General features: G+C 45.0%; 1 protein-coding gene across 9 annotated transcripts in view; it reads right to left on the bottom strand.

Annotated features, from left to right (window-relative positions):
• Positions 1-12,163, bottom strand: part of Msp300 (Muscle-specific protein 300 kDa) — a 106,126-nt gene that overhangs the window by 36,385 nt on the left and 57,578 nt on the right. For 2 of the 9 annotated variants that reach the window (NM_001201766.2, NM_001201764.2), the window contains exon 6: positions 1-12,163. This exon is cut by the window's left edge. The exons of 6 other annotated variants lie outside the window; for them this stretch is intronic. In NM_001201766.2, coding sequence (NP_001188695.1) covers positions 1-12,163 — 12,163 coding nt within the window. One more of the 9 variants, NM_001273162.1, reaches the window with a different exon arrangement.

Genomic DNA, 12,163 nt, shown 5'->3' with positions numbered 1-12,163 from the left:
CCTCGGGAATAGGAAGTTCACTAATGGTTTCGGTATTTGTTGTTGTTGTGGTAACTGTTGTAATAGTCTTGGAATCGTCCACAACAGAAACTTCAACAATTGGCTTTTCCTCGACTACTTCTTGCACAACAGTTTCTTCTTTTACTGGCTCAGGAACTGGTTCCTCTTCGTCGTCAGAGAAGTTCATAGGTTCGTCCAAGACATCCATCCACGAGTTCGTAGAGTCATCGACAGGAAGACCGGCATATGCTGGCTTTTTGGGTTCTTCAGGTTTCTTCTCCAGTTCGACAACCTTCTTGGGTTCCTCGGGAATTGGAAGTTCGCTAATGGTTTCGGTAGTTGTTGTTGTGGTGGTAACTGTTGTAATGGTCTTGGAATCGTCCACAACAGAAACTTCAACAATTGGCTTTTCCTCGACTACTTCTTCCACAAGAGTTTCTTCCTTCAGTGGCTCAGGCACTGGTTCGGCAACTTTCTTGGGTTCCATTGGAGTAACAGATTCGCTGATAGACTCAGTTGATAGTGTTGTGGTGGTTACTGTTGTAATTGTTTTGGATTCGTTATTTGGTTTTTCTTCGCTGGTTGATTGTATTTCCTGGATGGTTTCAATAATCTTGTCAATGTTGGCTTTCTCTCCATTCTCATGAGGAAGAGGAATTTCTATTTCGTCTTCTATAAGTTCTTTCCACGATTTTCGTTCAACGACCACGTCATCCAACCCATCGTCAATGATTTCAGACCATGGCATTAGGGGTGTACTTTCTACGTCCTTTTGAACGGGTTCTTGCAAAGGTTCCTCCAGTTTTGGTGCAATTTTTGGTTGGGTATTGCCACTCGACTTTTTCACAGACTTCTTAGGAACTGGTTTTATACTTTCAGCTTCAATAAAATCAGTGACTTGATGACTTACCACAGATGACCAGGAATGACCAGAATCTCCCTTTTGTTGACTTAGATCTGATGATATAGCATGATCTTTTGGATGTTTCTCAATTCGATCGAATCTTATTTGCTCTTTTACCCTTTCTCCTTGTTTTGGCTTTGTTTCTTGTTTAGCCTTTGGTTTCAAGTCAGTCATATGATCAATTTGACTGGCTATTTTAGCCCAAGTAATTGTATTTTCATTTGTAGGCTCTAATACCTCAACCACATCACTTTCCTCTGAAGTCGAATGAACAACTACGGGCTCACGAGTTTCCTTTTTGTTATTACGCTTGGTGGTGTTTTCAGACTGAGGTTTGGGCTGAGGTTTTGAAATTTTACGTTCTTTCCGTGGATGCACCTCCTTAGGCTCCTCGTGAATGATTTCAACTGGCTTTTTACGAGAAGCAATGTCATCAACCCATTCGCCGGGCTTCTTTACCAGGGACGCCCAAGAGAAGGCGTTTTCTGTATTTTTGATAGATTTAGTTTCTTTCTCTTCCACCTCACACTCCACAACTATTTCCTCAGAGGGTTCACTGCTTACTTCATCTTCGGGCAGAGCAACGGGAGTAGGTTTTTTGGTTGCCTTCTGTTTCTTGGGCTTTTGTGGCTTTTTGTCCTTTTTGATTGGTTCTTTTACATCAGGCAATGGGGTGACAGCGGTTTTAATGTGAGTAACAGTGTTGTCAATCCATTCGCCTGGTCTCTTTACAAGTGAGGCCCAGGAGAATGCGTTGCTACTCTCTAGCTTCTGAACAACTTCAGGCTCCGGTTTTGACTCTATTGGTGCAGGCATTGCCTCCACTGGTTCGGGCACAGTCTCGGGCTGTTCGTCCTCAGATGTAGTCGAGACGGGATCTACAACGGGTTTCTTGGACTTCTTTGTCTTCTTCGCCTTTGTGGTCTTTTTGGGCTCCTCCTTTTCTTTCTGGCGATGTGTTTCTTTAGTTGTGACAGCCGTATGAGAAGTCTGCTTTTTATTTACGGTTGAATCTGACCACTCGCCGGGTCTTTGCACAAGGGCTGACCATGTCAACTCGGATGTGCTGGAAACATCCCTTTCATCAGAAGACGGCTCTTTGGAACTTTCTGTCGTTGGTTTGGATAATTCACTTTCTGTCGTAGGCTTAGATTGCTCACTGTCGCTGTTTGGCTTCGATTTTTCGCTTTCGATGCTTGCTGAGGACAGTTCAATAACCTTTTCTGCCTGCCGCTTCTCTGGCTTCGATTTCTTCTTTGGCTCTTGGGCTTTAGTTTTGACTATGTCTGTTTTGTGAGGGATTTCCTTATGTAACTCAGTAGATGGGACGTCGTCACCTGTAACTCCAGAGTTGAGTAGCACGTCAGCATACGATTTACCATCCCGGTTCATGTTCCAAACATTCTCCACTTCTTCGACAATTTGTACCGGTTCTACAATATTTATTTCTTGAGCAGGTTGGACATCAATAATTTTTTCTCGGATTTCCACCTTCTTGTTCTGTCGCTTTGATGGCTTTGCCTTTTTAGGCTTTTGGTGTGGCCCAATTGTTTGTTCTGGCCTATTCCTGGGAATAAATTCGTTGTATATCCTTTCATTGGCAAGGAATGTATGCGTTTGATCGGAGAAGGTATGTCTCAAATAAGATGGAGTAAACTCAGGTGCGTCCGCCGATAAAGTTGAGGTATAACCAATGTTTCCAGTATTAGAAATGGTGTCCTCCAAAACGCTGGACCATGTATCAATGGGTCCCTCAAGAGGCTTCTCCAATTGACTGACATCATCTACCACATTACTAATAATTTGCGGTTCAGCTGGCGCGGGAAGAGAGTTCTCCTCTTCCAAAGTATTAGTTTGATTGGTAGATGTAACAATTGTGGTCGTAACAGTTGTTATTGTTTTGCTTTCATCCACAACAGAAGATTCAACAATTGGCTCGACTACTTCTTCCACAAGAGTTTCTTCTTTCAGTGGCTCAGGAACTGGTTCCTCTTCGTCGTCAGAGAAGTTCATAGGTTCGTCGAATGACGAAGGTTCAGCTTTCTTCTCCGGTTCTACTACCTTCTTGGGTTCCTCGGGAATAGGAAGTTCACTAATGGTTTCGGTAGTTGTTGTTGTGGTGGTAACTGTTGTAATAGTCTTGGAATCGTCGACAACAGAAACTTCAACAATTGGCTTTTCCTCGACTACTTCTTTCACAACAGTTTCTTCCTTCACTGGCTCAGGAACTGGTTCCTCTTCGTCGTCAGAGAAGTTCATAGGTTCGTCCAAGACATCCATCCACGAGCTAGAAGACTCATCGACGGGAAGACCGGCATATGCTGGCTTTTTGGGTTCTTCAGGTATCTTCTCCGGTTCTTCTACCTTCTTGGGTTCTTCGGAAATAGGCAGTTCACTAATGGTTTCGGTAGTTGTTGTTGTGGTGGTAACTGTTGTAATAGTCTTGGAATCGTCGACAACAGAAACTTCAACAATTGGCTTTTCCTCGACTACTTCTTTCACAACAGTTTCTTCCTTCAGTGGCTCAGGAACTGGTTCCTCTTCGTCGTCAGAGAAGTTCATGGGCTCATCCAAGACATCCATCCACGAGCTAGAAGACTCATCGACGGGAAGACCGGCATATGCTGGCTTTTTGGGTTCTTCAGGTTTCTTCTCCGGTTCGACAACCTTCTTGGTTTCCTCGGGAATAGGAAGTTCGCTAATGGTTTCGGTAGTTGTTGTTGTGGTGGTAACTGTTGTAATGGTCTTGGAATCGTCGACAACAGAAACTTCAACAATTGGCTTTTCCTCGACTATTTTTTCCACAACAGTTTCTTCCTTTAGTGGTTCAGGAACTGGTTCCTCTTCGTCGTCAGAGAAGTTCATGGGCTCATCCAAGACATCCATCCACGAGCTAGAAGACTCATCGACGGGAAGACCGGCATATGCTGGCTTTTTGGGTTCTTCAGGTATCTTCTCCGGTTCTACTACCTTCTTGGGTTCTTCGGAAATAGGAAGTTCACTAATGGTTTCGGTAGTTGTTGTTGTGGTGGTAACTGTTGTAATGGTCTTGGAATCGTCCACAATAGAAACTTCGACAATGGGCTTATCCTCGACTACTTCTTTCACAACAGTTTCTTCCTTCAGTGGCTCAGGAACTGGTTCCTCTTCGTCGTCAGAGAAGTTCATGGGCTCATCCAAGACATCCATCCACGAGCTAGAAGACTCATCGACGGGAAGACCGGCATATGCTGGCTTTTTGGGTTCTTCAGGTATCTTCTCCGGTTCTACTACCTTCTTGGGTTCTTCGGAAATAGGAAGTTCACTAATGGTTTCGGTAGTTGTTGTTGTAGTGGTAACTGTTGTAATAGTCTTAGAATCGTCGACAACAGAAACTTCAACAATTGGCTTTTCCTCGACTATTTCTTCCACAACAGTTTCTTCCTTTAGTGGTTCAGGAACTGGTTCCTCTTCGTCGTCAGAGAAGTTCATGGGCTCATCCAAGACATCCATCCACGAGCTAGAAGACTCATCGACGGGAAGACCGGCATATGCTGGCTTTTTGGGTTCTTCAGGTATCTTCTCCGGTTCTACTACCTTCTTGGGTTCTTCGGAAATAGGAAGTTCACTAATGGTTTCGGTAGTTGTTGTTGTAGTGGTAACTGTTGTAATAGTCTTGGAATCGTCCACAACTGGTTTTTTGGGCTCTTCAGGTATCGTTTCAGGAATAGAAGTTTTGCTCAAAGACTCGGTCGTTATTGTTGTTGTGGTTTCAGTTATAATGCTTCCATCTTCAAGTGGAGCTTTAATTATTGGCTTAACGAATTCTTCTGTTACAGATTCCTCATGTTGTGGCTGAGGAACTGGTTCAGGTTTTTGGGGATCCTCAGAAATATAAGTTTCGTTGGCTGTTGTGTGATCTTCTTCAGTTCTGGATGCTTCCTGAAGCTCGTAAGCTTGAAGAATTCTCTGTCTGCTTTCCGCCTTACTAAGGGACAATATGTCAAATTTGGGAATCTCGAAGTGATATATAGCTGGAATATTATCTTTTTGTTGGTCTACATTGGAAACCTGTGTTGTTGTTGTTGAACCCACGTCGGTGACGGTAGATTCCATTTTTGTTTCGGTGTCAATGTCGACGCTTACCGACTTTGGTGGCGATACGGGAACAGTTTCGGTAGGATCCAACTTCTCAATTGGTTTAGTTTTAGAATTTATTATGTGATAATTACCCTCAGCAATAGTAAATTTGGATATGTCAAATTTGGGAATTTCAAATATTTTGTTTAAAGGTGAAAGTTTCTCAATATTAGTGATTATACTTAAAGTGCTTACCGTGTTAGCCACAAATGCTTCAGCAATTAATGCGCTATGTTTATCAGGAACAATTTCATTAGCGATATTAGTAGGAGCAGGGCTTGATTGAGTTTCACATGGATTTTCTACTTGCACTTCTTCTTGGGTAGAAACAGGGACAACTTCTACTATAGATTCGTGGTAAAGAATTTCTGAATTGCTTTGCTCGATTAACTTAGAGGTTGAGATTAGGGACGAGTCTTCAAAGATGTTGAGCAGTTTCTCTGACTCTGGAACAGGGATCAGCTTAGTATCTACTTCGCCGTCATCAGTGTTTGAAACAAGTGTAGTTTCGGAAACTATTTCTACATTTACAGACGGGGCAACAGGGTCCTGCTTATCTAAGGGTTTAGCGACATCCGTAAGTTCTTCAACTACTGGGACAACATTAGGAGCATCATTACCTTTGCTTTCTTCTAGAAGAACCTGAACCGTTTCTTGCTTAATAAATTCTTCTGGAATGGCTGGGCGCTTCTTTTTATCTTTCTTAGACAATTTCTTCTGAATATCCTCGAAAAGCTTCTGTTCTTCGGGACTTAATTCTGCAGGATTACTTTCGGGTAAAACTGTTGGGGTCGCTTCTGGGATCTTGACTAGTTCGTCTAACTTGCTAACATGATCATCAACGGGAGCTGTCTTCAATTCTATTGCTTCTGGAACTTCAGATTTGGACAATTCAACAACTTCAATCACGGAATTTTCATTACTTTCGGCTGTTCTTTGCAGGGATTCCACATTTTCAGTCACAGTCTCGGTCACCCGAAGACTAACCTCCGGAAAATCAAGATGCATTTTCACAATAGGTGTCTTCAGCTTCTCTTCATGGGTAATAAGGGAAATTTTTTGAACTGTGCCCGGTGGATATGCACCGTCAATGCCTTCTCCCACGAAAAGAACATTTGTGCCATCTTCGGTTTCGAAGCTTCGTCGTTGCGTAGTCGTAAGTATCGTATTCCTGGTGGTCGTCGTAGTAGTGGTAATACTATCCGTCGTGTTAATGTCCCCATTAGTCTTGCTTGTAGCCAACTGCTGTTCAGAAAGCTTTGGCAAGTTCTCTGTGCTAGTTTCGATGCCAATAACCTTGACCCCGGTCGGACTGTCTTTCAATCCTAACTGAATATTTGCACCCAAATTATCTAGCTTTAGTTCGGAACTAGGAGTCACAGCAGGAGAGGTTGACCTCGACGATATAAGTGGACTAATTGGTCGTTGATCGGGCATTTCGATGCTAGAAGTTACGATTACATCACTTGGTGTCTCGCTTTCCGTAAGGTGAATACGTCCGTCATTGGAGACCCTCTTTGTAATGCGCATCGTGCGAATCGTCGTAGTTTTGATAATTGCCCCATCGATTTGGCTGGATGTGGTTGAAGTATCGCTCGGAACTTCCGAAAAAGCTGGCGAAGGTTCGCGCACTGTCACTGGGTCACTGGCAGTTCTGGTCTCCTCCGTGGTTGTTTCACCATCTTCATTCAGCTTCTTCACGATCTTCGTAGTACGCACAGTTGTTGTCTTAGTCACACCACCACTAGCCTCCTCAATAGGCTCTTCTGGTTCCGTTTTTTCAGTCTCCGGCTCAGGAGCATCGATGATTACATTGACGCTTTGTTCCGTGTTTTGGGTTACCTTTTTAACAATTTTCGTTGTTCGAACAATTGTGGTCTTGACAACATCCCCAACACCTGAAGATTCTGGCTCAGGTGCCGTACTTTCTTCAATTGGATAACTGTTCTCAAGCTCCTCGATAACTGGAATCTGCGGTACAGTTTTTCCAGGCGCTATATATTTATCAGTCGCATTTTGTTCTGCGCTAATAAAGTCCAATATTTTGGACTTTTCTTGATTAGCCTTGGAAAGTTTAGTAGATGTTGCCGTGACTAGGAGCTTGTCCTCGACTCCAACAGGGGCCTCCGGAACTTCTGGCAGTTCGACGGTTTCAATTACACCCAAAACGGTTGTATTCTCTGGTTCAACAGGAACATCCGGTAGATTAAGGATTTCTTGTTCATTTTCGGTGACAGTCTTGGCCACAACCTTTGTAGTCCGCGTCGTTGTGGTCTTGGTTATACCATCGCTATTTGATTCGGTTGTAACCGATTCAGCTACTACAGGTGCATCTTGAATGACTGTTTCCACAATTGGTAGAGATACTTCGGGTTCACTGCTTGTCTCGCTGATATTTTCGGTCTCATTGGAAATCTTCTTGACAATTTTGGTGGTACGCACAATAGTTGTTTTTATTACGCCACCCTCCTCAGACTCAATATCGATTGGAGGCGACACAGTGGATGTCACTTGCAATGATGGCTCCTCTTGGACTTCTTCTACCTTGGGGGATATGATTGTTTTGGTAGTTGTAGTTTTAGTGGTTTTAACCACGCCCTCATCGCTAATTTCACGGCTATTCGATTCTGATTTTTCAATCTTAGCAGGTTCTATTGCTTCTTCCGCCAAATCGTAAGAACCCAAAGACGAGGGTGCATCTGAATAGGTGGAAGAGTTCATCTCCTGACTTTCCTGCTGATTGTTTGAGATTTTCTTTACGATTTTGGTTGTACGAATAACTGTGGTCTTAATGAGGCCACTATCATCGCTGACAGTAGTTTGCTCCGACGAAACGGTTTGGTTATTATCCGTTGTAATTGCACTTGTTGTGTTCAGGGGCTCTGTGATTTCTGTTTGGGGCTCTGTGATTTCTTGTTGCGGCTTGACAATTTCAACAACCTTCGTTTCGATTACAGTTTCTGGTTGGTTCTCCAATAACTTTTGCTTCTTCTTGTCCTTTCTCGAAGGCTTTTGTGGCTTATTTTGCTCCTGCTCAACAACAACTTCGCTGATAACTTCTGGTTCAGTGGGACTTTCTACCTTAGCAGGCAATTCTTGCAATTCAGGTTGCGTTATTTCCTCAGCCTGTTTAATAACTTCCGCAACCACATTATGGGCAGCATCCTTAATGACATCCAACGAAGTCACCACTGTTGTTGGCAGTAGTGTAACGTCGCGCTCCACCTCGGGTTCATCCTCGAAGATCTCCTCAACTATTTCCTCTCCGTCTTCGGTGATGCGTTTCAGGATGCGCTTTGTCTTGGTAATAACGGTCTTAGTTATCGATCCCTGCTGTACGATTGTATCCTGGGTTGTAGCGAATCCGGTCACATCGATTGGCACGTCATTGGTGGTGGTTTCGATTGTTGGTAGATTGTACTGCTCAACGCAGATGTTCTCTTCTGGCAAATCATCAATGACATCTTCTTCAACAATCTCCTCCTTACCATCTACAATACGCTTCACTATGCGCTTGGTAATATGCTTGGTTATTGTTCGCGTTGTGATAGTTGTAGTTCCACTTTCCGTTGAAATGGTATTAGTCGATGTGGTAACCGTGGGCTCGCCTTCGATAATAGTCTCAGTTATATTGGTGGGTGGAACATCAATTGATGATGCCAAATCTTCGGTTACAGTGTTGGTTGTTTTAGGTGCAGAATCTGAAAAAACATTTTCATATTGAATTGTCACCTTTTCTCCTTCTAATTTTGATTCAGGAATTGTTTCGGATAAGGTTTCAACACTTTCAACGGTTTCCTGAACAGAAACTAACGGCTCCGATGGCAAAGAAATTTCAATATCTTCCTTAGGTTCCTTCTTAGACCGTTTTTTGTCCTTCTTCGTGGGCAGTGGAGGAGCAGCCTCTAGCTGAACAGCCGGTTCCACATTTTCTGTGACAATGACAGAGGTCTCAACAATTTTTTTCGACTGTTTCTTTTCCTTTTTCGAAGAAGTAGGAGAAGTTGGTTGTTCTTGTACTTGAGAAACATCGGTTGTTTCAATCACAGTTGGCGTTACTACCTCCTTTTCGATAACAATCTCAGTTGGCTTCTTTATCACTTCTGGCTCAACAACTGTCTTGTTCTTTTTCTTGTCCTTCTTCGAAGGCGCTGCCGGTGTTACAGACTTTGCTAACTCTGCGTCCTCAGTAACGACTGGTTGGAGAACCTTCTTTTCAACTACCGTTTCGACCACAGATTTAGTTTGCTTTACTTGTGTCTTTGGAACATCAGCTGGCTTAGAAGTCTCCTTTTCAATTAATGGTTCGTTCCTGATGGTAGTTTCAACATTCTTAACAACTGTCTTGACTTGTTTCTTCTCTTTTCTGGTTGGAGCAACTGGTGAAACTTCAAGAACTGGTTCATCTGACTGAGGAGTTTCCTTTTCCTTGACCGGCTTGTGTTTCTTTTCTCTCTTCGAGGGAACTGGAACTGGTTCTACTGGCTCAACAGATGGTTCAACGGTTTTCTTTATCACAGATTTTTCGACCACAGTTTCCTTTTTCCCTACAGAGGGAAGGACCGATTGCGTATCTTTCTTAGATGGCACGGAAATATCGACGGCTGATTCAACCACATTATCAGTAGTAGTCTTCTTAGACTTCTTCGATTTTCTTGGCTTTGGCTCAGGCTTTGAAGTCTCTTCAACTACAACACTGGGAGCTGGGGTATCCACAACAACTTTGGTTTCCACCGAGGCAATACCATTTGTATCCGCAGACTGGGGCTTTCTAACCGTCCTACCGTCTTTCCTGGTACTCTGTTTAATCGGTAGTGGTTCCGGTTGCGCTTCGTGCCTCACTCTCTTACTTCGCGAGTTTCGTGAGTCTACATTATCATTCTTGTGTTCCCATGTCGTCGATTTCTCGACTTGACGGCCTGGTTGGGTAGTCTTACTGGTAAAAGCTGTGTTACTGATAGGACCAGCCTGTTCTGTCTTGCGTTGCAAAGGCGGCGAGGACGTGAGGCGCACTGGGGTCGGTTGCTGACTGGATGGCTGGAAAACTGGATGTTCTTTGTGGTGGAGACCGAAAAGGACTTCGGCGTAAGTGCTGCCTGTGCTAATGTCCTGGGGCCGGACCTGTTGGTTGCTTCGCCTCTGAGGCTTGGGGTGCACCACAACATTTGTGGGCTCTTCTGTGGGGATCTCTGGTGTATCTGGTATCGCGATGACTTCCTGAGTCTGCTGCATTATCACAGTTGGCTGTGTCTGTTCGGAGACATTTGAAGTCTCTGTTACATAGGTGGTTGTCGTAATAGTTTGTTGAGTACGGACTTGAGACTCAGTAGTCTCGACTTCCGTTTGTGGAGCTTGTGGTTCATCCAATGGTATGGTTTCAATAGCATCAACCTCAAACTGACCAAATGTGATATCAGGTCGCGGTTCGTCCAGCTCAAGTTCCTGTGGCTCTACTGGTCGCAGCATTTGAACATGCTCTTCAATATAGTACGGCTCGCTCTGGACAACAGTAGCAAGAGGTTCGATTTGCTGGGTGCTGGTGGTCAGGGGTTCTGCACTCTGTTGAACGATGGATGCCAGTGTGGTAACAACGCGATCCAGCACGCTGTTGCCGGTCGTCGAGGGAAGAGTGCTCTCCGCACGATATGGATCAAGCAGATATGTCTGCTCCACTGCTTCCTGCTGGTATTCAAGCATAGGTTCGACTTGCTGCTCCTGCTGCTGTGAAAATTCCTGCGAGTACTCCGTCGCTTGTGGTGCATAGTAGATTTGATTTGGTTCTGCCGGATAAACCGTGGAATAGGCCTCCGTTTGAGCCACCGGCTGATAGTAACCTGCTAAAAGCTGATATTGCGTAGTGGCGGCTGGTGGTACAGCCACCTGTTGATACTGTATGGGATACTGCTGCATCTGCATTATCTGCTCGTAGTAGTTCTGTGGAGCCTGCTGCTGCTGTGGATCTGTCGTCGAACCCGTGACAAAACCCCACTGACCGCTATCGGCCACGTTTTCGTACATTGTCTGATACAACTGCGGATCGGGCTGCAAGTAGGTGGCTGCAATCTCTTCGGCAGTCATTGGGACTTCGTAATTAATTGGGGGTTTCTGTTCCTGTTGCTGGGTAGTCGAATAGTCAAGTAATGTGCTCGTTTCGGTAATATACTGTTCCAGTTGTGGTGGCTGTGGCTGCTGCGTTTCCTTAATGGGCGGCTCTGGATCTGGTTGGGGTATGTAAATACTGCCTGCAACTTCGGCGCTAGCGTCTACAACATCCTGAATGGTCAGATCGGAACGTCCCTGAACTGCCTGGGCGGCCTGCTGTTCGGCCCTGATCCGCTCCAGCTCTAGTCCCCGAAGAACCTCAGCGTAGGAAGTCGATCCTGGTACCCACATGGGGCTGCGAGATCTAGTTCGGTCATCAGCTGGCAAGAATAGTTGCTCCTGTTCTTGTGGTTGCTGGCGCTCCAATTGAATTTCGATCGAGGGTTGTTGAGATGATTCCACTGGCTTTTGCTGTTGAGGTGGTCGTCGTCTGGGCGATCGACCACGTCGTTCTGGCCGCGGCGCATGAAGCTTCTTACCCGTTTTCGCGTGGTGATGCTGATGCCTCCGCTCGCTTTCGATGAACTGGATATTGGGATTGGTTATCGTTGTCGTAGCTGTGTTAGGAACCGTGTTTGAGGTATTCTCGCTGGGTGGTGTGACCTGTTGGGGGCGCTTATAGTTTGCTGTGGCTGTGGTGCTGCCACCGCCATTGAGCTCTTGTCTCTCCTGGCTTTGATCATCATCGCCGTGCGTACTTCTCGAAGTCGTTGTCGTAGTTGTGGTAGTCTTAATGGTTGTAATAGTGGTCGTGTTCTGAGTATCGTTCGATTGTTGCTGCCGTGTTGTCGTTGTTGTTGTCGTCGTGGAGGGGTCTCGTTCTGGTCGGGAATTGGTTACCGATTCATTACCGCTGCTTACCGGACTCGCTTGTCCCGACAGCACTTCAGCATAGGTTAGACCTACTGCCGCCGTTGGCTTCATAAGCAACGAGACAGTCGATGAAGTGGTCACCACTGAATGGGGATCCAGCGCATAGGACTTTCGAGCGGTCGCATCGTAGACTTGCTGCATGCCATCGATTGATTCCCGCATTGC

This window comes from Drosophila melanogaster, chromosome 2L (assembly GCF_000001215.4).
Source record: "Drosophila melanogaster chromosome 2L".
NCBI classification, from domain to species: Eukaryota; Metazoa; Arthropoda; class Insecta; order Diptera; family Drosophilidae; genus Drosophila; species Drosophila melanogaster.
The sequence above is the reverse complement of the archived record's forward strand: the minus strand, read 5'-3'. Positions and strand labels throughout refer to the sequence as shown.